Source organism: Temnothorax americanus, unplaced genomic scaffold (assembly GCF_048541705.1).
Source record: "Temnothorax americanus isolate GAGA-0224 unplaced genomic scaffold, ASM4854170v1 Scaffold16, whole genome shotgun sequence".
Taxonomy (NCBI): domain Eukaryota; kingdom Metazoa; phylum Arthropoda; class Insecta; order Hymenoptera; family Formicidae; genus Temnothorax; species Temnothorax americanus.
In genome coordinates this window covers 3,875,897-3,892,778 of record NW_027509297.1, presented here as the reverse complement: position 1 = coordinate 3,892,778, position 16,882 = coordinate 3,875,897, and the positions used below count along the sequence as shown (strand labels likewise).

At 42.0% G+C, this 16,882-nt stretch overlaps 1 protein-coding gene across 7 annotated transcripts in view; it reads left to right on the top strand.

The window, feature by feature from the left end:
- LOC143895584 (paired box protein Pax-6) overlaps positions 1-16,882 on the top strand; it is a 99,421-nt gene that overhangs the window by 79,768 nt on the left and 2,771 nt on the right. For 5 of the 7 annotated variants that reach the window (XM_077402828.1, XM_077402826.1, XM_077402825.1 and 2 more), the window contains 3 exons: positions 13,887-14,146; positions 15,614-15,906; positions 16,102-16,412. In XM_077402828.1, the coding sequence (XP_077258954.1) occupies positions 13,887-14,146; positions 15,614-15,906; positions 16,102-16,412 (864 nt within the window). Of the gene's footprint in view, positions 1-13,886; positions 14,147-15,613; positions 15,907-16,101; positions 16,509-16,882 lie in introns of all 7 variants that reach the window. The other 2 variants (XR_013256366.1, XM_077402830.1) reach the window with 2 other exon arrangements.

Here is a 16,882-nt window from a genome sequence, read left to right as displayed (position 1 = left end):
ACACTCAAACGACTCCATTTCAATATCGGGCAGAAGCCCAGGGACAAAAGAAGGGCGAGATGCCTGTCTCCCTCCAGCTTTCGCTTTGCGCTGCTGCTGTTGCTGGCTGCTCGCCGCTGCCCGCCACTGCTCTGGTGCCTCTGTCTGCAGCCTGCAGGCTTAACTTTCTCTCTCTCTCTCTGCACCCTCTCCCTTTTATCGCGACCCTTTTCTCTCTCTCTCTCTCTCTCTCTCTCTCTCTCTCTCTTGCGCGCGCGTGCTCTTCCTCTCCCTTTGGTCTTCTCTCTCTTGTTGTTCTTGCTGTATCCTATATTCTTTTCTATTCTTGCTCTATCATCTAACTCTGGCAACATGACCGCCCGAGAGTGGAAAACATCGGGAAATATCGCGGAATCGCGACCTCCTGACTTTTCGCGCCGAAAACTTTTAGCGGCTTTGATTTTGTCTCTTTCGGCCATTATCATGTGTATAGCATATATTCGGTATATGTATATTGTTAAAACTAACAACGTGCTCTCTATCGAATGCGTTATTTCAGCATACGTATCTTTCATAATATTTCAGATTTTAGAATATATTTTTTGTAAGACAACTTTCTTGCAAATCTGTTAGAAGAAATCTCATTTCTCTTACATCGATCGTTCGAAATGCGATCAACGCAAATTACAGCGTATGTGTGTTCCGCACAGAGCAATATACTTGATCGCATACATATATATACATATATATACGCTTCATTAAAATTCATTTTTTCGTTCGTACGCGGCTATCTTTTGCTTTAACGGATTAAAGCGTCGTCCACATTGTACGGAAGATCTTACGCTTAACATATTGTTATTATAAATATATGAAATATATGTAATATATATAAGATATAGAGCAAAATTCTCTATCGATTAATTACGATCTCTACGAATTGTTAGCGGATGCAATTGGCGGTTTTGTAATTGTTGAAGAGTCGACAAAAATAAGACAGCGCATACCTCAGCGAGACGAACTCGCAGACCGCGCTGAGGAATTTATCCGGCGATCATCGGAGATCACTATTATAGCGTGTAAATCTGTGTTCTTAAGAGGTGCCGAAATGGCAGTTGGAAAGTCGGGACTTCAGCTGCACGAGCGAATGAAAATGGAAAGACGAGGGAGAGAGAATGGAAAGAAAGAGATACGAGAGAAGAGAGGACGGCGCGGCGCGCAGGTTCGAGTCCCGTAATTGAATATATTTAAGCGCGGGAGGGACGTTTGTGCGGATTCTCGGCTTACAAGAACCCCATGCCGAGGTAACGTCTGCGAGTAAACTGGATTAATCGTCTATGAAGGGAGACCGTAACCCCGCCGCATTCGTTTGCAATCAGATCCCTCCGGGGAACGCGAAACAACACCGCTCGTTGTAGCGCGCGGCCTTGTTTCCACTGCAATTTTACATCGATCATCGGCGAGCAGATAGGGAGAGATCATCGGGTCGGGTGCTGAAATAATTCACATTTAAGATGGATCAACATTTCGGTGAGAATAACACGGCGGGAAAAATATGCAGCGAGGTGAAAATAACTGTCGAGCCTTTCTGAAATCTTTTACAATGTCAATGTTTACGAACTGTAAAACTATATAAAATTCTAAATTTTTTTAGGATGTATTAAGATCTGCGGTAATCGGAGAATTTTAAGTACATATATTTTTAAATAAATGTAAACTAAAAATAGTTCTTAATTTAATAATTACTTACTAATAATTAATAATTACTTATAAATAACAGGTGCTAAGTTAAAAAAGATTATCGACATTTGTCTCATAATTGGGAATATTTATAATAATTTAATAATCAAAGAATATATTAGAAGCGGTTAGTATTTCTAATCGAATATTTATATTAATTATTATATAGATATTAAATATTGCTTCGAAATTAGCAGTTATAGAATTTACGACGTGAATAGAAGGATGCGTTAAATGAAAGCCAAAATATTATCCTCGAAAAGAGACTAATTGCGCATAATCCACAAGTTTTCCTCAAATTTTGCTCTCTCCTACATAAAGAGCTCAGGCCTATATACAACATAGCGAGATTTCTCACAAAATCGCTATAAAAGACGTGTCGTAATCAGAAATGATGTCCGTCACGTTCGCATAGTCTTACAACGACCGAAGTGTCTTTTTGATCCACGATATGCCTCCAAGGAAATAAATGAACCAATCTATGTAACATGCAATCTGCGCATCTTATCTGGATAATTAGTTTAAAGAACTCGCGAACGCGATTGAATGCCTAAATAAATACCTACACTTTCCATTTTTGATGACAAATTTACTGATTATCTATATTTAAGCCCGTTTGATGCACCAACAATGCATCTATCTAATCATAAATTACTGTCTTTTTCTAGTTGGCAACACTATTTTTAATATACAGGCAAAGAAGAAAAATTAAATTAATTAATTTTACTAATAATTAATTAAAAATAATATCGGGCCTAAATAGGATTCTAGAGAGATCTCAAATAATTCTGGTTTACTTTATTTTAAAAGTTTGTAATCAGTAATAAATAACTGCCAATAATGGAAAGATAATTTGTATACCAGTATCGAAAATTGTTTCAATTACGCATCATTGAGACCTCAAATGGTTCCACTTGGGTCATTCGAAGCTTTAAATATCATATTGTCGATCTGTCAAAATCGTCAAAGCAAAACCGCCGCTTGCCGCGGGATTTTATTTCAAGCAGCACCCTTGGGAGCTACGGATGCCACGGGGGTGCGTAACAGCGTGCAAACTGTTTGGCTACCAGTTGCGCGCTCCCAGAAGGCTCGTTTTGCAAGTCGTAAACGAATTAAGGCCTTCGCCGTCGGCACCGCGCCGCGTTCAACCATCGGGGAGAAGTTTCGAAACCGCTTTTGATTTACATTCCGGTCGCCTGTCATGCGCGGCTTGTAGCATCGCCGCGAGATCGTTCGCGGCCACACGTCGGTTAGGAATACGACGTCTTCGATTCTGAGCCTTCGCGCTAGCTATAGATTAATAATCACGATTTTGTTTGTAAAAGACTCCGCATAATTCTTATGATGGACTTATGGAAAATAACTTTCGTCGAAATCGGCTGTAACTTCGTTATTTTATAGTTTATAATGTTTATATAATGCCGATCAAAAGTTAACATTACCACAACTTTCACATATAAATGTTTGACTTTTAATAAATAGCCAAATTAATCCTATACGTATATCTGATTATTACTAATCGCATAAAAACATCTCAGGAACGTGAGAATAGAGAAAAAGAGTAGCATATTTTAAATAATTCGAGCTCTATTCTTTCATTTTCAGTAAAGTGGATGGGAAGGAAAGGGGAAAAGTATCGGTAAGACTTTTTCGGCGATCAAAATGACAAACATGTTCTTAATTTTTAAGTCATCTTTCTTTCATATTTGCAAATTAGATAAGTAAAATATATTTTGTCGTGTCAAAATACAATATTTTTTTTATTGTATTCTGATGCACAATAACTAAATATTACAAAATCGCGATTAAGTCACTCACGCACAACACGCAGCGGTCGCGGTTTAAATGAAAGGCGCATAAGTTTCTTATTTGGTGTCGAAAGAAAGAAGAAAGTTGCGTTGGCAGTCAATATTTATCACATTGTTATTACAAGAATCTAAAAATCAAAATCTTCCCAAGCATAATGAAAACTAAAGTTACTTCCAGATGACTTTTATAAAATTAATTTGTTACAAGTATTATTCATTGATCACCAACGTTGTTACAAAACAATACGAAAGATACGTTAATGGCATTATATGGACTCTCTTCATATAGTATTATTTATAAATTTAGTCACAAACGTATTGTGGTTGGTATATTATAATTTTACATTTCCAAATTCTATATAAAGTGCATAGCCGATTAGAGATATTGTATTTTTTGTTAAAATTTATTTTGCAAACAAGAGATCAAAGCAATATGATGGCTTATTTAAAAACGCACGTCCAAACGTCTATTGCTTATGAATTACGATAGATACTTGCATTGCTGATACTGCCAGTGACGAAGAGACGTCTGCGACATTGTCGAATTAACGCAAAATGTGTGAAAGTCAGTCAATGTTTGCCGGTTTAACCAACTATGCACAGGCGTCGCTCGGAGTTTGCCCGACGCATTAGCGCGCCTCGAAGTTCAACCCCTCGCTCATTTAATCGCTCTCTATCGTAGTACTTCCGTCCTTACATACACCGTCGCCGATAAAAGAAGAACGCGTCTTCCACGTGTCGCGCTAAACCCTGGATGAAAGCCTCTTTACGTAGAATAGATATTTTCCGTCACAAAAGAGCGTACTTTCTTTTTCTTCTTTACATCTACCCGTTTTTAACGGCTGAATTAAGAATATCCTTCAGCTCCGTATTACAAGTTTAAAATAAGTCTGCTTAAAAACCATTTTAATACTATTCGTATTTATCATGTACGAAAACATTAAACTTATTAAAATAGAGAAACACAAGTAATAGAAATATACCTTCTACGGATAGATATTTGTGTCTAATAATATTTCTGGCGTATATACATTTTTTCCAGCTCAGTAAACTGCACGCCAAGTCAGTCTACGCTCCGTGACGGGCGTCTTTATTGCTTCAACCATAAAAAATGGAAAATACCGAATTTTTTAAATGACAATTGACTTGAAATTTTTCAGCAGAGCTGGAAGTGAAAATTGATATAAAAACAAAATTAATATTTAATTCGGTATTTTAACAAATAAACATTCCTCATTTGTTCTCGTAAATACCGGGAGAGCGTTACTTTTCTTCTGGTTAGCGAGTTTCTCGTGTCATCCGTGTTCGAATAGTCGCAAACCGGCGCGGGGGCGCGAATCGGGGGTAACTGGCTCAGTCATGGTGTTCCGCGATTCGAGAAAAGTCTCGTGGAAATCGGGAAGAGAGGAACTACGACGTGCCGTGCGTAAACGGAGCTTAACCGCATCGCGCAGGGTGATGGAGGAGAAGGAGGATGAGGAAGGAAGGAAGAAGGAAAACGGGGTGCGCGAGATCGGGTGAATCGAAGGAGGAGGAGGAGGAGGAGGAAGAGGAGAAAGAGAAGGCAGAGGAGGAGGGTGTGGAAGTCTCGAAACTTGCAAAAGTACATCCGCGGCTCAAGAAGCCGGAAGTAATCGCGCGAGTTCCGTGCGCCGCGAGATCCGCGTTATCGTCGAGCGATTTCACGGCGTTTAGTGGTTGGCGATCCGTTGTTCCGCGCGACGCGTCGGATTAACAAAAAGAAGAAGCGAATTAACGTGCCGCCCGTTGTATCAACCCCGAGAAATGCATAACGGCAAGGTGAGATTCGCTCTCGTAAGATTTGACGTGCACTTTATATCGCGCGAAACCTTTCGCCAAGTCGATTTGCGTCATTATTCTTCGAGCACGATCCTTCCTATATTTTTCATCTTGTGTGCCCATATTTTCTTGAAATAAACATTTAACAAGACTAATTCGGATGGTATTTCTTACTTTAGCTTGAAACTTACTTGTTAACGAAATACGAACTCGAAAGAACGAAATGAAAGGTTTATTAAGATTGCTTGGCAAATCTCGCAAAGTTAAAAAAAAATAAAGTGGAAGTATTTATTTTAATAAAATATTTAACAAAATTTGATTTATATACGAAGAATTGTAAACTAATATAATATTTAATCAAATTGTGCGTAAGAAGATTTAACAAATAAAAATAAAATAGGAAGAAAGAAAAAAACCGCCGATTCGCAAAGAAGATTTGGCTGTCCGTCGGATCTGCGTCGAAGCAAAACTACGAGAAGATGGTAGAGAGAAACCCCGAGGAAAGAGAGAGGGATATGGTGGTAACTGCTGGAAATGGGGAGGGAATGTTACAAATGAATCGCGTAATAATCCTTATAGCTGTTCTCCACTGCTTCCCCACCGCCGTGTTTTCTTCATCTGCCTCCCTTCTCCCTCTCACTCTCTATAGGAGCTGCTTATGTATTCCGGTGTACGGATGGTTGCACCGCCGCTAATGGAGTTTCCAATATTTTCCTTTCTGCATCGCCCGCGCTCCTCTTTGGTTGGTTTCACGCGCTTTCTCTGTGGATCTCGTCCGCGTCCGTTCGTTTGATCGATTCTCGAACTTCTTCCCGCGTGTTCGCCTCCGCATTTGTCCGGTTAATCCGTGGAATTAGCATTGCTGTTGTTTAACCCTTTGATGTGCTCTCTTGGGGGTCAAAATCAGCCTCTACGCCTCATATAATTCTGTCGTCGTTCATCTTTAGGGATATTGCCTTACTGAGCGTTACATTAACATACATTAACATCAGAATATTCAGTGAAATTGCAAATATTTGATTATTATTCTATAAAGATTATATTGCGTATTAAATATAAAATAAAAATTGGACTGCATCAAAGAGTTAATTAAAACATTGGAAATAGAAGTCATTATGTTCATACAGTTTTTTATTCGTGTATAATTTTCATTTGCTTCCATGTTTACTAACCACAATTTAAGTAGTATACCGAGTTCTTGATGCAATCCAATAATTAGTAAGTTAATGCAAGTTAATTATTAATTAGTAAATAAAGTATAAAACTTTTTCAAATTTGAAAATATCATTATTCTTATTTCCGTTCAATTTTTAATGACATATAATTTACATGAAAGAAAGTAGAATTTATTTAACACTTTAAAGTGTCGTTCATGATGTAATGATGTATAGTATCGTTCATGATTCGGCTATTATTTTACAACCATTTAGCGAATTCCAATGATTCTCATCAGTAGTGTATTAGACATTATTTACAATATATTACGATATATCCTGCAAAATCAAAAAGGCAACGTTATTTATACAAATAATTCATGAAAATAGATATCGTTAAATATTGTTAAAGAGGGGATAATGCCATTGTCACGTTATTATATCGATGCTGTATCGGTCAACGGGTCGAACGACTGGTGGGCGTATTAAATCGGTGCATATGCAAATGAGTGTATACGTCGGACACGCGTGCAAACCCTTCGCGTTCACGTACCACTGGCTACCGGTGTCTATATCTCGCACACGCTCGCTAGCATTACTCGTGGTACGCTCGGTACCGCCAGCACGGTCCATATTCCACCGCTTAGCCTTTAATCCAGCCTGGGGTCGACACCTCGTTTCTTTCCGGCCATTTAACACGGTTGGAGAGCGCTTGTGTGTGTGTTCTGCCCGGAACTCGTCCACCGCTGCTCCTCGCGCGGTAAGCGCGTCATCGACGAACCGGTGAATGTGTTAACCCTTTGAATACGACTTTACACGATCGTTGTCACGGTCCTAAATCGAATTATTCGACGATGTTAATCGCGACGGCGTCGGCTGACTAAATTGACACGATGGTTCACCTGCACCGCTCGCTCCATTAACTTGGAGCATTCACAATAATTTTCAATCGTGTTGTTATTTTTAGGTTTATTACTCGTGCTCAGGGCGCTCTCCGCACCTCTATGACGACTATAACATTTACCTGAGAGTTACAATAATATGAATATATGAGTAGTTTACTTACATCATTCAAGATGTTTATATTTTTTAGGCAAATGTCAAAATCACTTCGGTACGAAGTTGATTCTGCGCTGTTTCTCCCTCGCGAATAATATAATGTTCGTTGTCACGCAACATTTAACGTCCCGGTCGGGAGACAACACGAATCCCTCGGTATAGGTATAATCCGCGAGATACATTTCCAACAAGTATACGCGTTCGAAAGTTCGGCGCATATTCGGCTTTAAGGGACGGAGAATCCAATAAATTTGCTCGTAGGATTAGGCACTAGGTCGAAGCGGATTATTATACCCCTTATTCCTATCCGCTCTCGAGCGATACGATAGCAATTTCGCAGCGAGAGAGAGAGAGAGAGAGCCCTCTTTTACCCCTCGCTGTGCTCTTATATACAAACGCCTAAAACATCGAGAATTCCTCGAAAATAATTTATCTCGCAATCCTTTTCAAGTTTATTTGCAACAATATCAGCAAGATACCGTGATTTTTATCGGGTTTCTCGATCAACAAATTTTGTTTTTTCTCAACTTAACGAGCTAACTGTAGTTAAAGTAAAATGATAATAATTATCACGCTTAGATGTATCGGTATTCCTGGAGCAACGCAGTAATTATTGTAGTGATTCAATTATTCTCAGTTATAAAAAGTGTATTGTTTGAACTATTATAGTATTAGCAAAATATGATTAATCGGATAGCCATGTTGAGAAATTTGTCGTTTGCGTCACAGTTTTGTTTAGTTTATGCGCTGTCATCGATTCCGACGAGTATACATATTCTCGGCTTGTGCACCCTATACTCTTCCTATACTTCTTCCTTGTGTCTTTTTAGGTCCCACCATTCCCGCCCCCCTCGCGCCATTTTTACGACATCTGGATGGCCGTTGCTAACGCATCATGGCCGGCCATTGTCGCCGACTGGCTTTTCTAGTTGGGTTAAAAACGATAATCGTCATCCCCGAAGGGTGCGAGGTGTCACCCCGAAACGGGTGGTGCCCCGATCTGTTCTCCTCTGTCTTCGCGTGCACCGCGCACCTATGGCATCACGCGCATAAGCGAGGGGAAGCGCGGCGTTAACCATGGGGTGGATAGAAACGCTAATAAAAATGCGTGGAAAAAAAAGGGCGGCCGCGGTCGGCATTACGCGTTATTAGCCGGACCCCTAATAATAATGGCCGTCAGACTTTCCGCGCCGACGTTGACTCTTATTCGCCTGAGCGAGCATCGCGCGCGCGTAACATCTGTATCAACGCTGCCATTCTGACGCCATTCGACGCGGAGTGCATCTGGTCTCTTCCATCCGAGGCCCGAGGCTTCCCTCCCTCTACGTGCCCCTCCGCTCTCATGCCTTCAGCCTTAGCACCAAGCTCGACATTTAGTCAAACTACCGGATTCGCTTTGTCACCTTCTACGCAAGGCGAACTTGAAGGACTGTGTGATGTGTAGATCTGTGGTCGATAACTTGAATTCTGAAGACTCATTTGCATTGAGAGTTTATTCAAGAGTTTATCGAAAAAGTCAATAAGTAAAGAAATATTTGGAAAAAGAGCAACTTTATTGAAAATTGCGCTACGTGAACGTATATTACGACACAATATCAAATTTCAAAAAGAATTTGTTCTTTTTATTAAATTTTGCAAAAGATATATAAAAATGAAAGAGCGAACGAATATTCTGACTCATTCAATATTAAACATATTTGGAAAGAGAAATTTTCTTTCGGGAGATTCTTTGCTCGGCACAAAATAGTTCTTTTACACAACGAGTAGCATCGAAACGTGATTTAAGAATGAATTAATTCAAGGTGGGCAAGCGCGTTTACGCGCGTGTCGATCGTTCATCGATGAACCTCGAGAGGCCGGTCTTTCGTCGCACGAGCCGGAACTCTTTCGGATCAACGAAACGTGCCGCGTTAATCACGCCTCGGCGAAGCTCGCGTCTGAAAATTGGCCACTTTGCACTTGCCACTTCGCATTCGCCACTGTGTTCGCCCCCTGAAGAGGAGAGAACGTGCCTCTCTTCCGGTCTCGATCGGCACGATCGGTTGTCGCTCGGCACGCATGAGTGGACCGCGAGCGCCGTTTACCTACGCGTTCTCCATGCGCGTAAGTGTTGCATTGTTTCCTCCGATCGTTGTCGAGAGTCGCGACCCTGCGACGCATGAATTTGACCCCGCAATAGTCCTCCCTACCAATGGTCGCAGGGGGGACGGCGGTAGTCCCGAAGTCAAGGGTCTTCCCTTGAGTGTTTTTCTTTCTTTCTTTTTTTCTTTTTTTTCTTTTTTTTATTTCTTTCGTTCGAGTGACTCTCGCGAAGTCAGGAGAGCACGTGGGTAACAGAAACTTTCGAGAGAGGGAGAGAGAAAAAGAGAGTCTCTCTCGCCGTCCTTCCTTGTCTCGGTTTGTGACCGAAATCCGTCCTCTCTCTTTCTCTTCGGGACCCTTTGTTTCTCCGCTCTTGTTATTCTTACTGACTGCGTTCGACGAGCCTATCCTCCGGCCCGATCGCGCGACGATTGAAAGTAAACTACCGATATATTATACGCTCGCCACAATACCGCGAGCTCGCAATAGCGGCATTGTCGCGGCGGTACACGTTCGCGCGACAATGCCGTTCCCGCGCGGTCTTTAAAGCGTTTAGCTAAGTGCACACCGCCCCATTATCGACTTTAATAAACGCCTCTTCTTTTGCCTGTCGATCGCCCATTCGATTCTACGAGTCGCGCGCGACTCTTCGAACTCCGTTCGATAATCCGGGCGCACTTTAACAATTGCAAATCAATCTCGATTTATAAAACTGGCGAATATTTGTTTCGAACTACGTGAAATATGTGCTGTCTTTTAAAAAACTTTGAAAAGAGCGATAGGGAGTAATACTTCTAACTAAAAGATAAAGCAGAAAGCATAAAATGGATATCTCTTCCCTCCTTCTCTCTCTCTCTCTCTTTCTCACTTTTATATTCCACTTAACAAATAATTATAATATTTTCTTAACAAATATATTTTTATGATTATTGAATTATATAACCGATATAACGAATACTGAAATACGTGATTATAACAGTTAATGGATATAAAAAATTTGTTGCATCTTTTAATTCGTGAAAACATTGATTTTTTATCAATCTTGATTTATTATTTTTAAGCTACTTGTATACATGTATTTTTAGTTCATGCTACATATTAACAATCTCACGCGAAAGAGATAGGTATCGAAAGAATATCGAATGCATTGGTGACAACGTTGGTAGAGATTAAACCTCGAATAGTTCCGCCATCACGCTCGAACGCACGCCAGTCCCGGTTGGTGGATAATTCGTTGAAGGAAGATACGAATGATCTGGTTGGGGCCAGAAACGGGGGAAAGAGGGGGGACGGGACACCGGGTGAGGAGAGGAAAAAGGGGCGAGAAACTGCCTGGCTGGCGTGGATTCCCCTCCATGGGTAAAATGGTCCCGCGTGCCTTCCGAATGTTCTTTAATACGGAGATGAATTTTAGGAGGGTTCTTCTCTCTCTTGTGTTTCTCTGTTTCTCTTCCTCTTTCTCCCTTTCTCTTTCCATCATTTATCGCAGCAGGTCGCGTAAACATATTTAGAGCCATGACACTTTTAGAATCTCTGAGATTTAGAGATTCGGTTCATTAAAAGGTACAAGCGGGTGATATGTCGCCGTCACTAAAGGGCCCGGGACGATAAATTTATGTACGACCGCGTCGAGCGATAGAAAGAGAAATGTAAATCACCAAATTATTTTCATCAAATAATAATTCGCGCGTGAATATATCCTTGATGAATTTATGCGCTAATCGCGATTTATTTCAGACAGGACAATCTGATGTACAAGAATAAGAATAAGTATTGATTGATAGGTATTATATATATACGAATAAAATTACTCAATTAATAAAACTACTCAATAAACTCCTAAATAATACACGCTAATTTGTAAGATTACCGTTTACCGCTAAATCATCAAAATTTCGCAATTACGAAAGATCTTTCTAAACAACTTGATACATCAGGGAAGTTTATTAACAATTCAATTATAACATATTACATTATCAGGAATATAGTGGTTCGGATATATTATAAAAATGATACAGATAGTTTTGGTTGGCGGCTCGTGTTGTTCGGAGCCGATTTACTCCCCATACGCTTCCACGATAGGTTCTCCCCCTTAAACGCTCGAGTTCCGCGTCGGCGTTAAACTCGCGAGTAGGTACACCGTAGAAGCGATGAGCAGCGCGGCGCGACTTTGGCCCCGTGATAGTAAAGACGCAAGATCCAGCAACCGCGAAGGCCCGAAGTTGCTCCTCGAGTTCCGCAGGGGTAGATGGAAGGAGGATGGGACTGGAAGGGGAGGGGAAAGAGGGCTAAGGCGGTTTTAATTACCGCTTAAGACACCCTCGTAGCGTTAACCCCACGCCACAGTATAGATACTGACGGAGGGCCGCCCCTAAGGATATCGTTTGCAGCGCACGGTTGCGAAGGAGCAACTCAGGGCTGCCGGATATGAGGAGGACACAGAAGACGAGGGGAATTTCGGTGGGAGGGGGGAAGGAAGGCAAGGGCCCGGAGAACTTGTACGCCAACGTCGCACTCGATTCTCCTCGGTACGCCGGGGGGTGGAAGTTCGAGGCGACCTACCCTACCGAGCCGCGAGAACTTTGCCGCTACTAGTGTGGCCGTCTGCCAGCTATTTCCTCGAGCGAGTCACGTGAAGGAGAAAGATGGGGGGGGCGGGAGGCCTCGAGGAGCGGTTGTATCCCTGGGTTTTGCCGCTTATATGACGATTATTACGAACGTTTTCGTTACCTCCGAGTTCCGTGGGCGCTTCTATAATCTGATGTCATATATGGAAAACGTGATACGCTGTCCCACGATGACATCGACAATCTTATCTTACACGATAACAGTTATCCGCGCAACTTCTCGACGTTACTCGTTATCGAGAGTAATGCGGAATAACAGCGTATATCAAAGAACCAGCTATTTATGTTGTAAATTTAATATTATCGTTATCTTCTCTCGCCGAAACTTCTTTGCAATCTGATGTTATCACGAATACATTGCGATGATAACGACATCAGAATCAGAATCCGATCAATTCACTCTTATTTCTCATCGGAAGGTATTTTCCGTATGATATTTTTAATCTACATATAGGATTAGTTTAAAAAACTCGTCAAACAATTTGAATTCTAAAGATCCTTGGTACAAAATGATACGTCTACAAATTTTATAATAAATCAGATTAAGCCGATGAACAAAAAGTAAACTAATTCTTTATCGCCAAACATACGTATAACATTACGCGAGTATGAAATATATGTAAACGAATTATGATCTCTTGTTGCTAATTGTACCATATATACATGTAAAAATATATAGGACAAGATTGATTACACATAGAATACATATAATGGGAGCCAATAACAGCAGCATGTCATGTGTCACATCGAGCCAGACTTTAACTGGAGTTTCTCCAGGCGGAGAGGAGGTAGTCGCGGAATGACAGTGGCGTATCTCGTGGGGGTGGCCGGCAACTGGCGTCGGGACGCTCGTCGTCTTATCGGGCACCCCCTTCCTCATCCTCTCCTCGTTCTATCCCGTGTGTCTCCTCACCGTCTCCTCCCCTCACCCCGTCGTCGTAGCGAGCCCGGTGACGCCTCGACGCGCTCACCCAGAAACCGACGATAAGGTTCACCCGGCGACGCCTGCCTATACCACCCGCTCGTCCACATACGCACACCGATACGTACACGCGAGCACACGTACACACGCAGATATACGCGCGCTCGAGCGCACGTCGCGCGTAGGAATTGATATAAGAAAGCCAGGAAGAGAGAGATGGGGGAGGGGTAAGCGCCGCGAAACCACAAATCGTGCGCCGCGTTATCACGCATGCCGACATCGATAATACATCGCCCATCTCCTTGTCGGGAAGGATTTCTGGAAGGCATTAACTTGCCTGGCACGGCCTATCCTGCAATTATTGATTTAGGTATTCGAGGAAAATTTTTCGATAATTTCCGAAAATTTCTTCGAATTTCTTCGAGAGGGATTTTCGGTTATCAGCGAAAATTGCAACTTTTAATATTCGACATCAAACATCAAATAACTGTAGTAGACACTGAAGATGGCAGGGAGATGTAAGGCTTGCACTTATAGTTAGTGTTTAAGTCAACGCGATAAATCTGTTTAATTCTATTCCTCGAAACTTAATTCGTGAAAGAGGTTCTTAGCACGAAAATTGCAACTATGTAAAACGATGACAGAAGACTCGAGATTGGCCGTAATAGCCGTTCACGCGAAAGACGTTGATAATGGTGCACGATGCGTTTTATTACAGTAACCGAGCTTGAGGGTGGCGCGCACTCGGACGAGACGAACAGCGGGGGTGACAACAGCAATGCCGGCAGCGTGTCGGGCGGCGCCGATGACGATCAGGCGCGTCTCCGCCTGAAGAGGAAACTGCAAAGGAATCGTACGAGCTTCAGCAACGAGCAGATCGACGCGCTCGAAAAGGAGTTCGAGAGGACGCATTACCCGGACGTGTTCGCCAGGGAAAGACTCGCCGGCAAGATCGGTCTACCGGAGGCGCGAATACAGGTGACTATTCAGCGCAGCGTTGCACAGCCTTGACCACAAAAGTGCTTAGAAACGGATATGTATGCACTCAGAAAAAAATATATGCCAGCAATTAAATTGAAGAGAAATAGAAATCGTAACTATATATATGTTGTTATGAAATTGCAGTGAGAAAAATAGATAAGTTGCATGAACTGAGGAAACAGTAACGTCAATCATTTGTAGTAAATATGATGAGCATGGTTATAAAAAAAAAAAAATATTATTATTAAAGAAAATGTCATGGGCTATCACATTATTAAAGAAACACAGTAACGTTAATAATTTGTAATAAACAGGTTGAGAACACATAGTATAAAAAAGAAGTAATATATAAAATAAATTCACAAAAAATATATTATTTATACGAAAAGTGTGTTGCGTAGAGTTATGGCATAACGGATGGTTCCAGAAAAATGTTGAAACGAAAGAATATATTTATCATTCTATTTAACAGTTACATACAACTAATGAAATAATGTTAATATTTAACGACACATTTGTTGCCGTGATTATATTTTAACAATTCTCAGCGCTCCATTTTCGTTCTCGTGGTTTGTAAACTAAATTGCTGACATTTAAAATTTCAGAGAAGATCAGAGAATATTATATATTACATTATATTTGCTGGGGACTATACTTTTTCTGAGTGTAGTGTCAAGATTGTCGGATAAACGATAAGGATAGTACGACGATTTTCAAGAAAATTAACGACTAAAATTTATCAAGATATAATGAAGATCATATTTATTCAATGGTCTCCAGTGCATCATTAAAATATCATAGCTATGAATGTTATTATTAAAAGATCATTACAGTCTATTTGTCATTACAGTCATAAATTACGCGAAGGTCTCGATTATCCTATTTCGATTTTAAATTAGTCATTGTTCCTGAATTGCAAAGCATGCTGAATTTTTTATACACTTTACCAACGATTTATTTTCGCTATTTATTCGCTGTATTTTTTCACTTTTAAAACGCTAATTGCAAGATTGCAACTTGTGATCATGGCTGTGTAAGAAGAGCGGTTGACAGCTTCTAAAAGAAAACGGTGTTTCTTACAATATATATATATATATATATATAGCTGTAGGCTGTAGTTTTATTATTCCAATTTATTTATTTCTAACTATAATAATCGATATTTTATCGTTCTTATTGAAACCAGCGTCGACATTTGATTCTATATCGTTTCACGCACATACAGCATATATATATATACAGGTCTATATTATTTTATTACGAACACCAAGATCGAAATCACGAAGATTTGTGACGTTTAATTAGCATATATTCGACATTACATGATCAAGGGATTTTCGCAGGGGGTAACGCGTGCGTTTTAGTGACGAACCGTTTTATCCACGACTGTCAGCCGATACGAAATTTATCCGTAGCCTAGCGATTGACCTGTATCTTCGTCTGTCTTCTCGTTCACTAACTCAGGTCTGGTTTTCGAATCGGCGGGCCAAGTGGCGGCGCGAGGAGAAATTGCGCACGCAACGGAGGGATAATCCGCCACCGCCGCCGCAGCAGCAGCAACAACAGCAGCAACAGCAGCAGCAACACACTGCCGGCGTGAGTTTGGTGGGTGCTGGCCACCCGACGCCGCCGCCACCCTCGGGGATACTCGGGGGCCAGCCGCCTCCACAGGCACCACCCTCACCACCTAGAATACATCACGGATTCGCGCCCACCGCTGTGTATCCCGGAATACCCAGTATGCCCGACTCGTACAGGTAAGAACGCAAAGGCACCAAGTTGATCAACTCTGTGAAAAAGCTAAGCTATGCGAAGTGGATGCTAGCTAATCCAGTGCTTGGCTCCGCGATTTGATCAGTTGTTTGATGATTAGTTTTATGATTCCACTTGATTTAAAAACGTTCGCTTATTTAAAAGACTTATTGACGAAATCATCTCGCTGCGTGTTGCAGCCCAATGACGTCGATGCCGAGCTTCACGATGTCGGGCGCCAGCCAGCAGAATCAGCACACGACGAGTAGCATGTCCTCGCTGTCCGCCGGGAGCGGCATGAGCCCGATGGGCATGACCGTGGGCATGACCGTCGGACCGAGCCCGGGCGCGTGCCTCCAGCAACGGGACAACGGCTACTCGTGCGGGGTCGCGAGACCGCCGAGCTACGAGCCCCTTCACCTAGGGTACGGCGCCAGGCCGACCTGCAGCCCCACGCAGCCCTACCACGCGGCGAGCCTCAATCAGTACAATCAGAACGCCAGCTCGACCGGTGAGTGTCTACCGCACTCACTGCATTCGCTGCTTGCACTCTAGCCGATGGACTACTACTACGGCTACCATGGATAACACGCTATCGAGCCCGCCGGTAATGGATTATACACGCTTCTGTCGCCCCTTCGTTCTCCCCCAATATGTGTCCCGTCCCCGATCGGACGGGGACATCCTCCGATCGTCCTTCCTCCCCCTTTGCGCCTTATGAACATCCAGTACAAATGTGATCTAGCTTCACGTCCGTATTGTCCGTATATCACTCGCCTGCATCTCGCCTACATTAGCCGCCTGAATGTTTTTGTTTCTATTCGATAGCTAGCGGATTGTAGATGTTAGTAGATCAATGTGGATTTCATGTTGGCGAGGCGTCGTGCATGTCTTGCAAATCTATGCCATTGCTCAATCTGCCATTACTATCCTATCCCTCTCTATCCCATTCTTGTGTTACTATATCTTAATAACGATAAA